The 22165-nt window shown below is 38.6% G+C and overlaps 1 protein-coding gene across 2 annotated transcripts in view; it reads right to left on the bottom strand.

The window, feature by feature from the left end:
• Positions 1-22165, bottom strand: part of ZNF385D (zinc finger protein 385D) — a 435096-nt gene that overhangs the window by 121575 nt on the left and 291356 nt on the right. For both annotated transcript variants that reach the window (XM_040593042.1, XM_040593043.1), the window contains one exon: positions 14061-14203. In XM_040593042.1, coding sequence (XP_040448976.1) covers positions 14061-14203 — 143 coding nt within the window. The remainder of the gene's footprint in view (positions 1-14060; positions 14204-22165) is intronic.

Raw genomic sequence — 22165 nt, 5'->3', positions numbered from 1 at the left:
CCATTTTGCTGAAGCTGCTGATCTCAACCAACCTGGTTAGGCTGCCCATGCCAAAGGGTGCAGAGGAATGCTGGACTTGCTCCAAATGAGAGACTCAGCAAAAATTAAACAAATGACCAATAGCCACAGACCTAGTTGGTAACCTGTTTGGAACTACAATTTAAGAGGCTACTGGATCACAACCGCAGTTTAAGCACGCTGTCTCATGTTGCCATTTGAATGGAAGGTAACCTATGATATTTTAGCAGTATTTATTTTATAAAATTCATCGTGAAGATTTAAAAGGAAGGTCCAGCTAGCAATAATTTGAATGAGCAGAACTGAAAGAGGGGCTGGTAGTGATCACATTGTAACAAAACAGATGGATGGTAAAGCCAAATTAAAGTTACTCAAAGTGACATCTCTTGTGTAAAATTAACGATGGATAAATGAGATGAAATAAAATAAGACCTAAGGATGTGTTTTAAAAGACTATAATTTCAGCATGAACCTCTGAGGTTCAAACTCATTAGACTAATTGGAACAGATTTTCTTTTGTTCTACGTGCTTCAGTATTACTGGGTTGAGGAAGAAATACATCGAAGAGGCTACTTCAAGCTCAGACAACACGAGGAACAAAACCAATGCATGGCTACCTTATCATTTAGAGTTTTGGGTTGGCCACAAACAGCACCCAAATTAATTCCCAAGCATGCAACGAGTCCCCACAAGCTCCTGTTGCCATACAGAGCTTCTCTAAGTTCAAACACTACCTGACCGGTGCTATCTGTAAGATTGGCAACTTTTATCCAATAAAATCACCAGTCCTCTCTATCAGCCAGAACATGCTTCCTCAACAAAATTTTGTTTAAGACCTGGGGTTTCTCTCTCATTCTGTACTACGAACAGCCAGGAACAACTAAGTGAAATCAATGAATTTTTTATACTACCGTGTGACAAAAGCCTAGGAAGACAATCATTCCTTAGCATAGCTCGGAAGTCTGGAATAATGCATGCTTAACACCAGCTGTAGCCATCTAAAAGAAATCTGCTGATTATATAATCATCTTAAATCCCTGCGTAGGTTGAAGACTTAAACATTGTTAATGATAGCTAAAGACCAAAGCACAGATGATTGTTAATCCTCCTCTTATTTAAGAGAAGTTATACAGTAAATAATATATTATTGCAGTATTAAGTGCCTTTTTGCTTTACTGATTAATCTTGTGTCTTACTGAAAAGCTTAAATGTTTAAGATGTTTAATTACTGAACTAGAAGTTGTTCTTCACAACCTTTCTCCTGGTGTGTTCTGGTCCGCAGAAGTGCTGGTTTAAGAAACAGATAAAATATTACAGTGTTCTACTGTGATTTGAACTAGTATGAAGAAGAGATATTAATCAAATCACAGAAATGAATAAGTAAGATGATAATCCTAATGCATATTATACATTGGGTGTTCTGTATTTTTGAGTTCTGAGTTGGTTATGTTCTGCCTTTTTTTCATTAAACTAGAAGACAAGAAAGTTTAATTTTGCCAAAATTAACATTTCTTTCTCTTTCTTTTTTATATTCAAAGTTAATACTTTCCTGGTATTAGTACGAATGCTGTTAACCACAGAATATTGCTTGTTTGTACTTTCACCTGAGCTGCTCAAGGGACACTAAACTTAGCATCTCACAGAGAGAACTATTTACCCTTAGGGTCAGTATCAATTTATGTGCCAAATCTCTTGCCATATCACAACAGCTTCTAAAAAGAAATTGAAGGACTTTGAAAAAGTTGCAATTGTTTGTGAAGAAACAGCTTAAGGAACTAATTCTAAATGAAATAACTTTTCTGAATCAATTGAACGTTGGGGTCCTAGCAAGTAAAAGAAAGTAAAAAATATACTTCAGATCCATCACTTTTGTCCAAATCAGTGTCATATGATACAGACATGTCTTCATATTCTAGAAACTCAGCCTGTTTGAAGAGATAGAAGATTTATTTTTTTTTTACAGTAGAGGAGGCATGCATACACAGTACTAGCTGAGGTAGACTTTACCTTTACATATTGCTTTGCCTAATGCAAACAAAGGCACATAAGACCAAAAATACATGCTATCCTATTTGTGCACAGAAATTTAAGAACAATTCCCCTTCATCAGGGAATCCTTACTGAAGAACAGACAGTGAACAGCTGTGGAGCTATGACATTTTATATTATCTGAGGGTTTGTTCTTAAAGAAGGGTTTTCTCTGATTTTAGAAGCACAGACATAATTAGGTTTCAAGCAGACATAGCTCTCATAAAATGAAAATAAATAAGATAGATTTGGAGAGAACACACTTGCCTCAAAAAGTTTCAGGAGATATTAATTTCTAGGGAAAAGCATGTAACTAAAAAGGAAATTAACTGTTTCTGCCAGGAACAAAGACGTAAGGACTTTTTAAGTGGAAACTGGATACTTTAACTTGCTTTGCAATATTTCCACCATTACTTTTTTGTTTCGGGGTGTGTGTGTGTGAAGCAAATGAATCTTTCAAATACCTGTTCTAAGATATTTTTAAGTCTCTCGTCTTGAAAAGGTTCTGCTCTTCCTCCCAGCTCTCTTCCAAGCCCAACGCTGTATACTCAGTATTTTCCAGTCCTTTCACTGGTAGTCTCCACAGTGCCGCTCCTCTCCCAGACACAGCTCTCTCATGTTGCTTCCTAATGCCAACAATAGCTTTTGGTGCTTCCCAGAGCTGATATTGCTGTCTGGGAGGGCACTGCTATAATTAACTCTGGCATCATCCCCATGATTTATCTTTGTCATCTGAGTCCTAGCAACACCAATAATGTAATTGGTTGGATGCATTAGCAAATCATTTCAAACATTTCAACATTTCAAACATAAAATATAAGTAAGGTGACAGACGTTTCTTCATCGACTTCCAGCTCCCACAAGCATAGCACCTTAAAAAACATCCTAAGACTTCTATTGTTTATAAAAAAATCGTAATTCCTATACTCCCATTTCTTCCTACTACTTAGGTTGCCCAAGGAAATTTTCCTATGTATCTTGCTGCTTGGATATATTAGGTACTGTCTGGAGAATGGAATAAGGAAACTCAAATTACCGCATTAGTAGTCAAAATAAACAAGCTCTCCTGGCAATTCTATCCAGTTCAGCATGTTACTTCATGAAGAGCTATCACATGCCAAGACAACACGTTTGGCTCAAGAACTTCTTAAAATATATGTCACCGGAGGCATAGTCTGGCAAGTGTTGCTGTACGTGTTCTCTAGTCTTCTGCTCTTCTATAAGTCATCAGAGAAAGACTACAGGAACAGATAATGCTTTGGCCGGGTCCTGGCTCTTGTTAACCTTGTTATAACCCTACCGCACCACCCTCAAGCACCATAGCTGCCCTACCTGTTGAAACCAAAGATGCATAGGTACGTCAGATCAGCTACTTGACTTCTCTGACAGTGGAGAGCTGATTAGTACAAGAACAAAAAAATCCTAACAATCAGCCTATACTATTTTCAGGATATCAAATTGATATCTTTGTACGGTGGACATAGTTCCCTGGATTTTTAACAAAACATGGACGCGATGGTTTGTAGATAAGCCTGGTGAAAACTGCACAAGAATAAAGGAAGTAAAGGCTGCAGGTTTATACCTTTTCTGGCTTCTTGAAAAATGTTCCAGGCATAACTTGAATACCAGTCTCCTGGAATTTTCTTCAAATATTCCGCTCACGGGGTTATTTTGTTCAACTGCAGGAACTCTTGCCATGGCCACCATTCGTTAGGATCGCTCTCTCTGCTGTGCTAATATCCTAGCAGTTTCACAGTAGCAAACTACTGAAAGAAACTTCTGCCAGTCCACTTTCCAGCAGTCTTTATACCACCTCTAACTGTAATTAAGAATGTCTCTTTCCTATATAACTTTTTTTTATCTGCCATTTTCATTCAATTATAGATTTAGCCTTCTGTTGTGAGTCATTTAGACAGCTTTTACATTTAGTTCTAAACATCACTGCTTTTGTTGTGTAAGGCAACTACACAATTGATTTAAAATTGTTTATTCTTTCTGATAAAAAATAATACGTAAGCGTAGTGTGTAGTATGTCATCTAAAACTTTTTACTCATGACATCACAAAATATTTAATTCTGGACAAAATACATTTGGCAGAAAACAGTTTGGATTCTTTTAAATAGCAAGGATTTGATACTCATCTATTTCATATAAATTGATGTTATTTAGAAGAGAAACACGGATTTTCTATGAGATACAAACTTTTGTACTATTATTTATTATTTTGATTAGTGATTTAATCTGTACGGATATTTACACCGTATTACTTTAAGCATTCAGTGGAGCCAAAGGAAAGATGCCAGGAAAAACAGTAGTTGCATGAGAATCTGGAGTTCTATATCCAATTTTACTGTACAAGTTGAACATATAACCTTTGGGGATTTTCTTCTTTTATGAAAAAAGTGTTCGGGTAAAATAAATTAGACAGGAAATGGACATTACAGAAATATTCCATCAGAGAATGCATCATACAATGACTCCAGATAAATGAATTCTTCAGCATGTGACATTTACCAGCTCAAACTACTATGACTAAAAAGAGTGGGAAAGAAAGAGCCTCAAATCTTTTCATTATCATAAAGGATAAAAATGAGTGTGGTTTTGGACAAATCCTTGAATAACATCATCACTGCTACTGCATGCTATGAATAAGCAATTAGTGAGGTAATTGTGCTTAGGAATGTATTTACTGTGTGTGAAATTACCTGTCATGCACACTCATGCTTTTTTCAACAGATATCTTTGAAATTCCTAAGAACAACAAACTGCAGGTTGTACAAAAGAATTCAGTAAGTAGTTATTCAGTTAGGTTAGCAACACAAACAGGCCTGAGGCTAGGAAAGATTCATGCCTTATTTTAAATCTTTCCAAATGTCTGTCTCATCAACAGAAATAATACTGATTTTAGAATTTTATCACTCTTTTTCCTCCTCAGACTGCAGTAATCAAATAATTGCTTTAAGTAATTCCTTTACACTTTAATTGAAGCTTTTTAAAAACAGGTTAATAACCACCCATATTTAAACTGTAGATTTTATGAGTTATACTTATTATGCAACCCATTAAAGTTTTATAGTCTTTGCAGAATAAAATAATCATTTATCTTTTTCATCTGAGTGCTATTAAGACAAAGGGTGTAAACATCAACTGATTAAAACATTATTTAAAATGCTTTACAAAATGCTTTACAAAATTTAGTTTTAAGTAATTCCACTCATCTAGACTTGACAAAGCTGAAGAGTACTTAATTTAATTTCCTTTACCAGAATGTTCTGCCTTCAAAGCAAAAGCCTGAGGGACCCTCAGTCCCAAATAAAGGCTGTGCTATTGCCTTTGCCTTGGATACTCTGACTTTCAAACAGGGAGTTATCTGTCAGAGAATTGTGCAGTGCCCTCCAGCAAATGTGTAAGGCAGGACCAGATAACTCAGAAAGTCTGTGCTTTCCCTATTACTAATCATCAGTTGAACAAACAAGAATGTGAGACATTTAGATCCTATTGATTGTTTTAACAATAGCAAGAAACCACTTAAGTAAATCAGAAAAATACACAGAAAACAAAGCTTGCCCTGTGTCATTTTTAGGTATGTGGAGCCCTTTGTCCAGAGATCAGTTCCAGCCTACAACACTGCTCATGAAAACGCCTTCAAGTTTATACTCCACAACCTACTGTATGAACATTTATCTCATACTGTAGTCATGAGGTTACACAAACAGGGTGCGTCTGCCTTAGATCTTTTCAGTTAATAATGGGCATAAGAACTGGTGGAGACTAGAAGCCCACCCATTCTCACATAGCAAAAAGGAGCAGCATAGCCATCTGCTCTTCAGCCACAAGATGCTGAGTGACTGAAGAGTGACATACTGCCAGAAAAATCCTGAAGAAACTGTGAGCTATCAAACAGATGGCGGAAGCGCATGTGCTGTATGCTCAGCCTGGGTGAAGAACAACATCCTACCCCCACCCACAAAGTAAATACAAGCTGCAGGTGGCAGTTGCTGAATGACCAGCACTGAGACATCCATAAGGACCTCAAAGGAGGCCACAGAGCTGAATGCCAACAGAGATGGTAGCTGGAGAAGGCCAAACACAGGTGATGCTGTTACACACATACTGGAAATAAGTCTTCCGGATAAATCAAAACAGATTTACCAAAGGCACACATTGCACTCCAAAAACTGGAGAGCTACCAGCAAAGAGGTATGGTTAGGTAATTTATATCCACATTATAGTTACAGAGATGAATTCAAGGATAGGTATAATGTTCAGCAAGGTGAAATGACTCAAACTTAGGCTATTTTAGGATAATATTAATACTTGCTTCCCCAGGAGAACATGCATCCTAGAAACCTGAATTTCTACTGAAAGCAATCACAGAAGGTTGGAGCACCCTTGATACAAATTTAACTTAAATAAAAATAAAGCTTTTTAATGTTTTTTTTTTTTTTATGGCATCTACCCATTTGTACCCACAAGTGAACTCCTCCAAACTCTCAGAAATGCTGTATTATATGTGGCAAGAGGTGACAGCTGCTCATCATAAGCACAGGAGACTGCTAATTCCCTAATTGGAACATAATCCCCAAACCGCTCAAATAAATTGTGAGAAATCAGAGAATGGGTTGGGTTAGGAAGAACCTCTAAAGATCATTAAGTTCAACGCCTCTGTCATGGGCAAGGACATCTTTCACAACATCATGTTACAAACATGTTACAACATGTTACAAACATGTTACAAACAGTTAACAAAACATGGCCTTGGGAGAAGGGATAGGCACCTTAAATACATCAGGCTAAGAAGAACCAAATGGTTAATAACACAACAGAAAATTACTTGAACTATATGTGAACTATCCTAATTAGCATATTAAAAGATCCACCCTGGAGCAAAGAAAGCACCCTCCCCACAGAACATGCATGGTGAAAAAAACAGAATGCTGTATCTTTAAATAGAGATGAGGCTTGTAAGAACCAATGAGAATTAAGTGTAACGTAATTATAAACTGTTGAAAGTGTATAGTGTTTCACTACGTGTTAAGAAGTGCTGCTAGCTTTGTGGATTTACTACCTAGCACCCATCTCTGTGCAGATTTGCAATAAATGGTATCTCAGCTCCGTGCGTGAGACTGGCTTTTGCACACCTGGTAAGGAACTCTCTGAGATGGCAAGCAGAGGTTAAACATTTTTAGAGGAGGTTACAAAGGGATTAAGGCTAGATTTAGTTGGATGTTCCTTAACAATGCATCAAGTCCAAAGAAGATAATGGCAATCATTCTGGAGACAACTGCTAGGGTGCTGAGGCACTGCTTCCCAGCTGCCCTGCAGCCCCAAGGAAATGAACAGCCATGGAATCCCAGGCAGCCATGGGAAGGTTTCCGGGGGGGGGGGGGGGGGGGGGGGGGGGGGAGTGTTGCAGGGACACCCATTTATACAAAGTCAGAATAGGAGCTCTTGTGACATAGAGCATAAGCTATACATGAGAACACGTAGACAGACAGAGTATCCCTGGTGATCTGCATCCACCCTAAACTGATTTAAAACTGGAAAAAGACTGAGCTTAATTTCACCATGTCTCCTGAGCTGCGAACATTTCCTCTGCATCACAGAATCAGAGCTTTACTGTTAATGCAAACAGAGCCCAGGGTGCAGATTAAGGATTTAAATGCATAGCAAATAAATCTGGCCAATTCAAAGAATTGAATATTTCATACTGATGTTGGTTCAATTCCTGTTTTGCAAGCACCAAATAAAAACATCTGCATTGCCAGGATTTTCTTGTGTTTGCTCATTCCTTAATCCCTCTTCTTCCCCTGCAGACTTAATTAAATGTCCCGGACAGTGATGAAAATGTTATTGTAATAAAGAATTCCTGAAGCCAAACATTATTTTTGTAATCTTCTCTATTTTGAAAAATATTCAACTAAACAGCAATAGAGATACAGACCATAAAGAAGAGTATAGCTATCTTACAGTTCAATTGCTGTGCTATGGAAAGGAAAAAAGCAAGCCAACCCGTCTGTATCTAGACACCTGTAGATGAGCAGCCATGCAAGGAATGTCCCCAGAAGCAATGATTCCCTCTGTCTTGACAAATTAGCAGTTTTGTGCGGTACAGTTCTCCACTTGATAAAGGTCCTTCTCATGGAAATAACATTAAAAATCAGCACAGTCTATATTTTTACTGCCAAGTTCTTCTACATAGGCAGTATTCCATTCTGATTCACATGCAACTGAGGCCATTGCATTGTCCCCTGACTATCCTCTTCTGGAAACAAAGCATTCTGACAGCATGTCGTCACTACTGAACTTTAAAGGATTTTATATGATGAGGAAAAATAGTCTTGTTACGCTCCTCTGCTCAGTGAGGTCAGAAAACATAAAAAACCCAAACATTATGCAGACACATACCAAACCCCCTGGGTTTATTTTGTAAATTTCAGGCTGTTAATATTTAGAAAAAACTAACATGTACTTCAGATTCCTCCTCCAGTCCTCACTATCAAAAGCTACATCTTACTCATAACATCCAGAAAATTGGCACATCATTTCTGCAGCACATTCCTCTCTTCTAGATAAAAAACTATCTGGGACAATAGCCTAAGGAAAAGATTTAAAAAATGTCTTCTGGCAGCTTTTTGACAGGTTTTCTCCACATTTCCTGGCATAACCCTTCCCAGAAATACTTGTCAGCAACCAGGTTTTCTACATTGTCCATGTCTATCAGCTGTCTGGCCACGAAGAAGACTGTGTTTCCCAAACAACCACCAAGCTATGCTATGAACAAGCTGACTCAGCGGTTCGCAGAGCCCCACAGCAAGACCAGAGCGAGGAGAAATGCAGCTCCCGGTGAAACAAGGCAGCCAAAGCTGCCCGCTGCCCACACCTACAGACACGAGCTTCACCTCCGTAAGCAGAGCGCGCAGCCTTTGTGCTGGCCTGGAAGCCGCGAGGACCTTGCACAGGCTGGTCTCCAGGAGGCAAGGAGCACTACGTGGGCACCCTAACCCATCCTAACCCACCCTGCCCCCAGAGCCCTCACCCAGGGGCAACGCTGCTCCTACCTGCTCCTCCTTTCCCACATGGCAAACCTCTGCCAGGGGAAGGGGGAACACGAAGCCCTTAGCACTGCACCTGGGGCTATTGGCACAGGACACGCAAACAGGAAAAATCTGGGGACTGAGCAAGGATTACTACAGATGGATCATGAGAAAGAGACGTTCGCGGAGTAACAGTTCATTTTCCATCCGTGTTTAGCACTGTTCTGACATTGCCGCTCCTGTTCCAAGTCAGACGTTTCTAGTCAAAACCGTAATTGTGTTTCTTTCAAGGGATGCTTCTTCGGGAAGCTTTCTACTGGCAACAAGGGGGAGGTCAGGCTTTAATGTGGAGTTAGGATGAAGCTTTTCAAGCAGCACCCCTATTTCTGCATATGAGCATTTACTCAGATCTTCTACATTGTGGACTACTTCCACTATAGATTATGCTAGTAATGTCAAATTTCCTGGATTTGGTAAACTTTAAATTCTGTCTCTCAGGAGGCTGAAATATATAATTCTGGGAGCTTCAGAAATAAGAAAACCTGGTTTCTGATGCGTATGTGCTTTGAAGATGATGTGCTTCGGAGACTATAAAAAAGATCTGACTGAGTTTTTTCCTGTGGGACAGTCACTTAGGGCTGACACTGACGCTAAGCAAAATGAAGCGTTGCCTCTTAGTCCAGGGAATCATATCAATATTTTCCTACAAGGTAATTACCACCTAGAGTTTGATGCTTTGTGAAATTTCGTTGCAGCCAAACATTGGCTTATGAACAGAAACACCACATACTCACATGCACATGCACTCATGGACCAGCATGTATCCAACACAGCTGCTACAGCTTTGTGCCTCTAAGAAATAGTTCTTAGAAGCACACAGACTTCAAGCTTCTCACTCTGCAGATGAATATGCAGAAGTATACCAAAAGTTTGCTAAATGATCTCAAACATTTTTCAGAATAGACAATTATTTTTCTATTCCTCTGCCCATCTTCAAATCATGTGTTAAAAAGCTCCATAGGCATTGTTTATAGACATAGTTTCTTTCATTCATAAAATTTAGCTATTTAAATCCCATACACTTGATTCATCTTCCTGTATCAGATAAACTTGCAACGAACTTGTGATTTTTCAGGGTCTACACCAGCAGGCTGTTCTCAGATTAAACAGCTGTGTTAAAATTTCTCTTTACTAAGACTTGAGGGTATCCATTTACTTCACAATTAAGAGCACAGCACCTACAAATGTTCAGCTAAACAGATTGTTAATTGGTATGTGTGCTTTAGCTTTCCTGTGTAAATAGAAAATGTTCCTCCTCAAACTGAATGGTTCAAAGGTTCACATGTTATCTTCCTGGCATTTCTCAGGTTACTAACTTTTTTCTTTTTTCTCTCCTCAGTGTCCAGACATTTACTGATAAAGATTTTCACACCCTGTGTTATCTCTTCTATTCTCTGCTCCGTGGAAAGCTTTTGCCTCTGTAGAAATCAGTGCTGAATGTTTTCTTCAGAGGTGGGAAGCAAAAACTGAGCTAGCATTAGAGCAAAATATTCCATGGCAAAGAAAGCAATCTTACATTTGTAATAATCTTAAACAGAGCAGAAAAATGTTATGAAACACAAAACCTTACTGTTATTATTTGCGATACTTAAGATCAGTATTTGGTTTGGTTAGCTCTTGTGTATGTGCCTGAGATTCTCTCCATCAGTAAGTTACTTTTGCTTACACTTCTCTGAACATTTCTATCCAGTTAACCTGAATCCTCAAACTCCCTTGAGATTGTCTTTAGATAAAATTAAAAGCATAACTGCTTGATAAACGGAAGCATTCCTCTGTAAACTTACAATACAGTGTCAGCACTTCCATAATCTGATTTCTGCGTGGAATTTCATGTATCAGCTGTGAATAGCTTATGACCTGTTCCATAATGTGGGATTTATCTAACTAAATGCAGATGCAGCTGTGCCAGTCCCTCGTTACAAGTCTGCAGAGATGAACAGGAACTTTCAGGGTTCGCTTCACCTCATGCCAAAGTAGACATATAGGGTGCTTACATTGCAACCTACCTTTGTGTATTTTTCTCCACTTAAAAAATGAGACATTGCTCATTTTTCTCCTCTACCTTTTGCAAAGAACCTTAGCCTGGTTAGCTCGGATGCCTATGCCTATCACAACCAAACTTTCCAGCTGAGTTAGGATGCCATAACCAGAGACCACTTCTGTTCTCTGAAACATGACTGAATTTTTACTCAAGTTTCTCTTTGATCCATAACCAGAGACCACTTCTGTTCTCTGAAACATAACTGAATTTTTACTCAAGTTTCTCTTTGATCATGCTCTTCTCAAGTAAAGGCTGTTGGAAAAGTGGCCAGTAAATGGCCAGAACTCTAGACTTCTTGGGAAGTAGCCTGGACATGCTGCCAAACTCATTAGTTCCTGTGGAATTGTGCAAAGGTCAAGAGGTCTTTAGAAATCCATTTCCTAAGACACAACCTATGACCTTGATGTATCAATCAAGGGTAAAGCTAATTTATTGCCAACACAAGAGAGAACACCCCGTTCGGCGTCCTTTTAACTGGCTACCTGCTTTACCCCAGTTTAGCCACAGAACAGAAACGATTCTTCACAGACTCCATGTAGGATTGTCAATGAAATCAATTAATATAAAGTATTATCAACAGCTACAATCATTCCTGAGCATGCGTATTTACAAAGATCATTTTTTGGTTAAACACTTGTTTCTGTCTCACATTCACATACTTGAAGCCCTCATCAGATGTCCTGTTTAAAGTCTACTATGACTTGTGGGTTACCTTCTGCTGACGCTGATCACGCTCAGCAGGAGCTGATGTATCCTCAAAAGATTCATCAGCTTGAGAAGAGTTTCTGGAAACATACAGAACTTCTCAGCCAGCCTGCGTGTTTGGAGGATGCCATTAAGCAGCGCTGGCATATGAGCTAAACATAGCTGTGTTCAATAATGTACCGTTCAGACTGAAAACGGGAGCACTGAGGATGACGCTGCGCGTCAGCACACATGATGAGAAGGCAAAGACGATGAACAGCAAGGCAGGTGACAGCAGCAATGAGGAGAGCATCCTCACACTTAGGACTGCCATACTCAGCAAAGGTGGACATGGCAGGCGGCCACACATCCCAGGAAGCAGCACTTTGCCAGGGAATGAACTTCAGGGTGCTGTTAGAAAGGGCTGTAAGACTAACGCTTGAAGCCTTGGCTCAGTTTCCTGAAAAACTGAAGAGACGAGGCATCTGTAAAGTCCAACCACAGTGTTTATACCAAACGATGTACTACGAAGAGGATGTTCGGGAATAATAGGGTTTTGATAGGAGTCTGTTTTTACTTTCTTACTTCCAAATTAATATGAACACCTCCTCCCCTCAATAATTATAGCATAAAAGCAGGGTTTTTTTAAGACAAAAGAAACTGCAAATTTATTGAACAACACAAAATTAACATTTATTAAAATTCATAATTCAAATTGCATTTGATTATGCAGAGTTAAACAATTAGCAAAAGAATCTGAAGACTCTGAACTATGGAAAATTCTGAAAAAAACCCCAGACATTCTAATAGACAGTACCTAAAAATTCAGCTGGCCTATTGCATTAAATACAAACAGTGATCACAAAGTAAAACTGGTAGCCGCCCTCGAAAGCATACTAAATAAGTCTAAAGGTTTATCTATTTCACTATGATTTATCAGTAGCCTGGTTAAAACCAGCACTTTTTAAAACTCTACTGCATACCTATATACACCTTAAAATCAGAAAAAGTTTCTTTTAAATAAAATTTTCCTTGTAATAAAAAAATTTCTTTGTAATAATAATTCTTTAACATACTGTTTCTGAGTATTTTAAGACTTGCAGCTTACAGTTTCTTTGATCCTCTATTAAATCTCTGAACTGCTTGAATTTAAGACTACAAATATTTCTGACAATTCATTCATTATTTTAAAGCAAGATGAAATTTGCTATTGATCATTACAAATTGCTTTAGAATGGGCATGTTCTTTTACAACTCTTAATTACTGTAATTAAGATTTCTGCACGTTAATTAGAATTGTTTTGGCATGGCAAATTCCACCCCTCTATGTCGTCTCTCTCAAAATCGGTAAGCACACACACTCCCCCTTCCCCCATAGCTGGTATATGTAAATAAGGAAAAGAACTTTCTAGAGAACAGCCAAATTAAAACCAAGCTATATAACTCCATAAAGTAAAGATGAACATAAACCCAATTTAGACTTTTTTTTTTTTTTTAATTTTTAGAACATTAAATATCTCAGCCAGAGACAGGAAATATTCATGACATATGTCAGTAAAATAATGAAAATACTTAAGAAGGAATGAGATTTCTATGACGATAGATAGTATGACTAAGTAAAAAAATATATTAAAGAGAAATCTAACCTTGTTTTAACCTAAGGCATGAGAAATAACATATCTTAACCTGAAAAAAACACACTGGATGAATAGCTCATATGCCAACTAATGTTAGTTGCTCCTACTTTAATTACCCTAACAGTTTTATCTTTTGTAGCCCCTCCAGTTTGTATATTTTAAGTATTTCTCAGGAACTGTTGGAGATGGGATGTAGATCACTCTCAAGAGTTTCACTCTCTGAGCGTTGCAGTGAACTGTAAGTTAGCAAAACTCTGCACATCTTAAATTAGAGTGGGAAACACAAACCCTGGGACTGAGTATGGACTGGAACTTTACTGCATGTCACTTGGGATCATATAATTTTTTCCCTTCTACATTACTTCTGACTAACACTCAGCTAGGCTGTAATTTATGGCCTACCAGTATGACTGAAAGAGCTATTTGGCCTTTGGTAAGGGAGAGGATATTCCAGGTTTAATTGAGTACATAAAATTCTACTTTGTGCCCTCTTGAGTGTTCCGTGGAAACTGTGGCTCACTGAGGTGGACAGCAACTGTCAGGAGTGTACTTACTGCATTGAAGTTGGGGAAGAGATTGACGGCTGCGGCAGTGTCCAGAGGAAACGGAAGAAATGGTTTAATATCCAACGATGGCTGCAAAGGTGGAGCAGGAGGACGCACTAGGGCTGGAAGAGCAGGGCTCTGGCATGTACCACCTACATGTGGAAAGAGACAGAAGGCATTCAGCAAGTGCTATGATTACGGGATGGGGGGGGGGGGGGGGAGGAAAACAAAGCCAACACAAAAAATCAATAATAAAAAGCCAATACTGGATTAAACAAATACTTTTTAATTTGTCCACAAATTACTGCATCACTGAAAAAGAGCACAGCTGACTCAGTGCCTGTTGATTATAATTCTTTGCAAGTTTTTGCTTCAGGTATCAATCTATCATTACTTAAAATTAGCTAACAAACCATTTCTCTCCCTGGATTATCTGGAACAATAGTTCAGCACATGTCTGACTTCCCTTTAGAACTTCAGCTAGCCCCATTCTGCTATAATTTCAATGTTTCATCCCAACCCTGTTGCTCAACCCTCCAAAGGCAAACTGCTCCAGAAGAAAAAGAACAAGTTGTATCATTTGCAGATTTGATTTTTCAATTAAACGTTTGGCCATGGAGCTTACAGCTTCAGAGCCAACCTAAACCCTGCAAACACAACATACCTTGCTGCCCCAACAGTTGATCAACACAAATCTACATTAAGAACACTTTCAGCACCACTGAAATTCTGTTTACGGGAAGGTACCAATGAAGACTTTTTGCTTTTGCAAGGGGTGGAGCTGACTCAGACTCTGTGCAGCAGAAAGCTCCTCCCAGCTAACACTCCCAACCACCAGCTCTGTGGGAACATAATGCAAATTAAGAAATCCTCTTGCATACCAATAAGTCGCTACCTGTTTGCGGCGGACCCCATTTTACTTATTTGTTTGTCCCTTGCCACAGCCAGCTAAAAGCTGGAAGGATCCCAGCCTGTTCTTTGCTTCCAATGTCTCCTGCGTTTTGGTTGCACTCCAAAACATCAATTCCCTGTTAATTAAAGACTATTTGGATCCTAGGAAACTGTTAAAATATGCCACTGTTCTTCTAATCTGAGAGGCAGGCAACAGACTGTAAAAACCTGCTGGTAAGAGTCCAAGAAACATTTAAAAAAACATAAGGGGAGTTTTGCCCCACTCATTGAACAGAGACACAGGCAGACAAACAGAGGGAGAGATCCGAAATCGGTTTCTTTTTTTCCTTCTCATACATACAGACACTACATTAAGCCAAGCTGCATACGTTCTTTAAGAGCTCAAATATACAGTAGTCAGAATGATATACAGAATCTTTCCATACTTGGCCAGCAAGTCTGCTAACAAGGTTTGCCATTTATTGCATCTAATTGAAGGCTAACAGCACAGGATTTAATTAACCAGTTGTAGCAGATCTTCCACGGTTCTGCTTCTAGGTATAAAATCAGCTGGAGCCAGATATTCAAAGACAGTATTTTCTGCCAACTTTCATTGAAAGGAAAACATTACCCACTAGTAAACTAAAGGTATTGGATTAGGATTCACTCCAATTTCACACTAGTTTTTGCCCTAGAGTAACTGCCATTTTTTGAGTAATTTCTACATTTACTTGAGCGTATGGGTGTACCAAATCACTCTTCAAGTGCCTCAGCTAAGGATACGGGCGACAGAAAAGCAGAGGACAAGCAGCTCTGCTTTCCATAGCTCATCAGCATAGAATCATCAAGTATTTAGTGACTGCCATTGGTTTGGCAATTGCTACATTCCCATGGAATTATTATTAAAAGAGTGTAAAAATAAATTTAACAGGTCAGAATGACAATAGGGTAGCATTGAACATGCCAGTCTTACCGCCCCTGAACAGGAAAGCCCCATGAAGATAGTTCTTTTAGATGCTGCAAACACTCATTTTTTCTCACATAAGGATTTTAGAGATCATGAAGGGAAGAAGTTACTCCTACTAATAAAAACCTTGGTAAGAAGTCTCCAGGTTGCACCCAAGATTGTAAAGAATCACACAGAAATGCCAAGGAGAGCATTTGCCTGGCAATAGCAAAGGCTCTGAAGCTGATTAAACATCCTAAAGCTCACAGATGCCAAAGGAAACTGGACTGAGAAATACCACCTACGCCGGGGGACCCAGCTCATCGAGCATATTATCCCAGTGCTACGGAGGAAAGCCTCGCAGGTTCGGATTGCATAGAGCAACAGCGTTGCCATCCCATACTGTTGTAGGATACCATGCCACGAAGGATGAAATCTTTCTATTCTGTGATCCTTCCCTGTGGCATGACTAGGCACTCGTGCACCTGCCGCTGACAGCCAGTGCTGTGCAGTCATCTGGGGACAAGAACATGCTTTAAATGGAAAAATTCATCCAGCTCTGCAGGACCTTGGCGGGGACTCGGAGCCTCTGGAACAGAGTTTAAAATCTACCACAATCCTGGCTACAGTGACACAGAAAATTGATATGTTCAGGAGTGCAGCTGCTCTCCGTTTTTGCAATACCCCTTTATGATGGAGCATGTGATAGGTATTCATGAAGTTTGAGATTTTGCTTGAAATAAATTTTCTGTATGTTTATGGCAAAAATCAGCTTCTCTTTCCATTTAACACGTAAAGTTTTAGTCTAGAATCAGCAGTGGAAAACCTGAAGCAATGGCAACCATTTTTGTGACTCAGCTTAACTGAAAACCCTTTGGACAACATTTGGGAATGTCAATGTTAGCTATTTCCCATCTAATCCATTAGCCAAGGGATGGAGAGGGGTAGAAGCCCACTGGGAAGAGTTCTTCGGAAGCACATACAGATAGTCTTACTGTAAAGAAAGCAATATGAAGGCAGAAATGGTGACAAAAGGAGAACACGAGAACTGAGAAAGCCAAACTGAAGGTAAAGAGAGGTGCACTAAAACTCATGAAGCAGAATTTACTTTGTAAGTAAGTGGTGCTATGTGTGACAACAGCACACTTCAAAAATTACTATAGCAAGACACAGGTCTCTTTTAGTTATCCCGTGTTACTAAATGCTGGATCAAGGTGAGGAACCATAAAGATTGCTTATGTCTGTTTTGGTGTTCTGCATGATAAGCTTCTACAGAAAGACCTCCATAGCTCTCCCTGTGCAGGTGCAAACGCTGATCAATACCCAAAGTAGGCTCAATGTCAGCCTTTTTACAGACTTTCTACCAGCAAAGTCTAGAGTTCCACTTTGACCAATACAACGAGAATAACATCCCACACCACTGACAGGCTTTGTCCACAGTCTGTGCTTGATGCTTTACATTATCACTTGAAGTTCTCATACACATCCTTGCTAAAAATTAGCTGCATGTATGGCCTGACTTCCAGATGTTTGGGAGATGTAACAGTCCTCCCAAAATGTAGGGAAGTAGAGGTCTAAAGTTACATTTTATGAGTAGTGCGCTAAAATTTCTTAACGTAGGAGGATAATAACATATTTACTAATTCCAGTGTTACAAGTTAGTGATAGTATAATGTCTTTCGAAAGAAGAGTCTTTGCAGCCCATTCAGATGACAAATGGGAGATGAATATTCCAGATGTTCGAGAAATTCATGTCAACGTTTTAACCTTAATTTTCTTTGTAGGAAGAACAGGAATAATACAACTTAGAAGCTTAATTAGCTCAGCATTTTAACCAAGATTGAAGTAATCATTCGTTTCTTCAATTTTCAGGCAATTTAAAATACAAGCAAGATAATCTCTTGGCCAGAGGCACTGGCAGTACATCCAAGGTAAGCATGAGCAAACGAGTTTGAAGAAAAGCTTGCTACGAACCTTTGCCCCTTCCTATATCTCACTGAGACAGTTTGTGAGAACTCCCCCAGTGTCAATCAAACCATGGACTTTTACACATGAATGCACTTTTGCATCTCCAGCTGGGGGCAGACATCTTGCCCTATCACTAGATAATCTGTTTTGCAATACAGCATCACACTCTGAGCACAGCCAGCCTATGTGGTACAAAGCCACACACACAATGTAAGGTTCATGCTCTTTGTGGCACGGCTTACTCAAGCGGTTCTCCTTCAGAAACCACGGGTGATATGAACTTTCACTACAACACTTTTCTTGCCTGTACCATGAACCAAGGGAAGACAACAAAAACATTCAGATGAAAAGATGGTTCCTGCAGGTTCAGTCTTAAACTGTCCATTCCATAAGGAATTGTCACATTTTATTCATTTTGAGTTGAAATGCGAATAAATACTATGTGTTGTTCCCCCCCCCCCCCGTTTTTTGACTTCAGAGACCATGTTTCACTACAGAATTGAAAACAATTTAAAATGAGAAGCCATTCAGAAAAGAAGAAACCAGATTTCTTTAAAAATGCTAAAGTTGTGACCTTATACTACAGACACTTTTATCAATTCTTTACAAAAAATTAACACCTTCTGGGGAAAATTTGTGTTTTCAATGTAACAACATCTTCTGATAAGAAAGTCTTCCATGCAAATTTTTGTGCTCCTTTCACCTGAAATATCCCTCAGGATAGTGCTAATAAAGAGTATAAATAGCTGTAAGTACCACCCCTAAAGTTTGATCTAAGAGAAGCACAAAGACTGAAAATACACAAAGGAAACAAAAGCAAACAGTCTTAGAGTAAACAGGCATCATAGAAGAGGGTGGTTTTTTTACACACAGGATAATAACTAACAAGTTTCCTTAAGATCCCTGTCCCTCAGGTCCCCTAACAAACAGCTCAGCAATTTGGCAACTACATAATGCTGCATTTTGTGACTTGGCTATAGAGAAAGAGATGCTACATCTTCTCCTGCGTAGCCTTTCTTCATGCACGCTCTCATTTCCAATCCTTTAAATTCAACTGCAGGTTTAGTTTCCAGAAAAAGAATCACCAGATCTATTATCTAATAGCCTCTCCTATGGAAATATCAAGCCCAAATTTTGCAGACACAAACAGCGTAAATAGTTTTTTGCAAGGCATTTGGAACATGGAGGTATGTAAACTGGGCAGGAACTCTAAACTAATACCCCATTAATCTAAATCTTCTGCAGTTCTTCCATCTCTAACTATTACCACCATAAACACTTGAGTGAAAAAGCAAATCTCTGCAGAATTCTATTTTCATTCCTTCATTACTCTGCAATTCTTTCCTTCTTGGCCACGTTTACAGCCATTTTCAATACATCAGACAGCCTAAACTAATGTTCAATTTCCCTTCCATCCTGCAATCCGAGTTTGTTTTCAGTATTATAACTTGGTTTCTCCAAGATATGGATATTCCCAAATTTTCTACCCCATCTCGCGCCTCTCCCAGTATTTCCATGACAGCTTATTTGAGGTTAACACAATACACATATTCTGCCTTGGCAGAAGCTGAGAGAACCTTTCAGCTGGTATGACTCAGTGGAGTAGATGGGAATGTACCACTGGTTTCCAACTTAAAAGTTAAGTTCTAGGTAACTTAGAAATGTAACTTCAAAAAGTATCATTAATATTTTTTATATAGGATCCTAACGCCTGACAGTTCACAGCCAGTAGGCATTACAATATATCCTAGAGCCAAAAGAGGATTATTTTTTACTAGAAAATTTTCAGGAAAACTAACTGGCTATTTTAAAGTAGAAAAGTGAAGGGGTATGTGGGGAGCTCATGTTCTGTCTTATAAACGCTAAGAACTTCCATTTGGATAACTCATTATCAGCTAGAACTTTAGTTCATTATGAATTTAGTTTGCCAGTGGGCCAAAGAAAAGAGTATCTGAAAGGATCTTCTTCAAAAAGACAATAAAGTCATAAGCAATTAAAAACAATAGCCTAGCCATGACAAATAATGAACTTACTTCACCTAAAATATTAGCTATCACATTTAGGCCTTCAGACAATCTGATAAAATGGGAAATTTAAAGACATCTGAAGACAAAAGAATAACCTTCTCTAGGAGATAACAATGTGACATGAATTGTAGATGTCGCTTTTAGGAATTAGCTTAATGTAATTTGTCATGACTTTTACTCACTAGGGTACTCCCTTTCATCACTGTATGATAGTCTTTATTTTTGCAACAGATAATATTTAAAACCAGCAGTTTTTACAAAAAGTAAGTTCAGTTCCATAGTTAGTACCAGTGACCTAATCTGACATGGCAAAATAAACTTCCCCTAATCAACAAACTACTTACTAATAGTTATTACACTCCTCAAGTGACTAAAATATGAACTCAGCATATGGAAAATTATTTAACACTCAACCTGTACCTTCTATGTGCATAAACAGATACACTTTTAAGTATTTAATTGTAATAGGCTACATATTCTTCCATATGGACTGAAAGGACATATGTGTGAACAAATAACATGATGCCTGTTGAGACTGTATTGCTCAGAAAATCTGTCTTTGGACCATTTGTGTTAGAACTCTGTTCCTTTTAAGTTTTTGTTGTTGTTTTGTGTGCGTGTGGTTTGTGTCTTTTTTTTTCCCCTCCTTTTTTAAGAAGGGAAAATGAGGATGCAGGTTTTGACTCCTGCATCACAGACTTTTTTTTGGAGAGTGCTTTCATTATATAATAATTTAAAAAATATTCTAAAAATGAAGATACCCACATTTAAATACAATATTGTTTCATACAAATCCTCTTAGTTTCAGCATAAAAAATAAAACCCCAACTGTGTTAAATATTTGACTTCCACTAGAAAACAACCCTCAAAATGGGGTTCCAACCACACCAGCCCAAATCCCGCTGACTCTCCTGAGACAACTGGAGGATCAAGTACACTGTGTGGCAATACAAGCATTCCTTTCATAGGTTTTGCTGTTGGTAATGTTAACAGTGGATAGTCACTTTGAAGAGGATGAATGCAACGCCGTCTCAGCTGTGGAGATCTGAGAGCAATTGATTTTTCAGTTCACTGGCCAAACCAAAAAATAAAGACAATTGGTCAGGGGGGGATATCGTTGTGTCAGCTGAAACACTTCTTTCACCCAAAATGAAATCCTATAGTTTGTACTTGGGTACTTTACTGGTTTTATTATTTAAATATTAGCAAACACAACTTAAAACTACTAATTACAAAAATATTTTCAAGTATTTTCTAATCCCTTTCCCTTTTTTCCTCCCTTCCCCCCTCCCTTCCTTTTTTACAAAACAAAAAAAGCAAAACTCTTCCAGTTTGGCATGAATCAGTACCCACTATTTATTTAGAGGGTGGATTTTTCAGCACATACACTATTCACCTGGAAAGTTTGAATCAGCTCTAGTCATCTGCTGCTATTCAAAGTATTATTTTGTCTAGAGACAATATTTATTCTGTGATTCCTGCAAAGTGAGCTGTTTTAGAAAAATAATTTTTTTTATTAGTATTATTATTAGTTGTAGAAGCCTGCAGTTATGCATCATACTGGGGTTTTTAAGTGTCTTTTCTTTCACACTTATTAGCATTTTGAAAAACATACAATCATATATAATGATACAAAAATTTTGCTTGAAAAACGTACCTTTCTGTACACCTAAAGGAGTAGATTTCTCTTTTCATTGTGAGAATCCGGAGAAACTCCTATTACAGTGCTGGACTAGAAAAATACAGCGACAACTTTGCACGAATACTCTGGTATCTATTATCTCCTTTCACTATTATCCTTACTTCTAGTAAACAAGCTCAGGTTCCTCCTCCCTTCTTGCTACCTTCTTCCCTTCTGTTCCTCTGCCATTATCCTTCTGCATTAGCAGACACGTGGGTCCAGGTAACAGACAATTAAGTCCCATCTGTCTGAACAGGGTCAAAGTGCACAGCACTCTGCAGACCTTACCCACCTCAGGCCACAAGGACTTTAATGTTACAGCCTCCATAAACCACAGAAAGTATCATCCTTTCCCCCAAATATCTAGGAAATGCTATGGCTCACAGGAGACATTAATTCTTTTTTTTTTTTCCTCTTTTTTTTCTTTTTCTTTTTTTTGTTAAATAAAACCTACTGAAAAACCACAATCTCAACTTCATTACTTAACACTGTCTAGCAATGAATTCCAGTACCTCACTACAGGCTACTTCTATGGATTATAAATTGGACAAGAGCAGCAACTAAGCTTTTCATTTCAGCAACATGACCCACCTAATTGAGC

This window comes from Falco naumanni, chromosome 4 (assembly GCF_017639655.2).
Source record: "Falco naumanni isolate bFalNau1 chromosome 4, bFalNau1.pat, whole genome shotgun sequence".
Lineage (NCBI taxonomy): Eukaryota > Metazoa > Chordata > Aves > Falconiformes > Falconidae > Falco > Falco naumanni.
The sequence above is the reverse complement of the archived record's forward strand: the minus strand, read 5'-3'. Positions and strand labels throughout refer to the sequence as shown.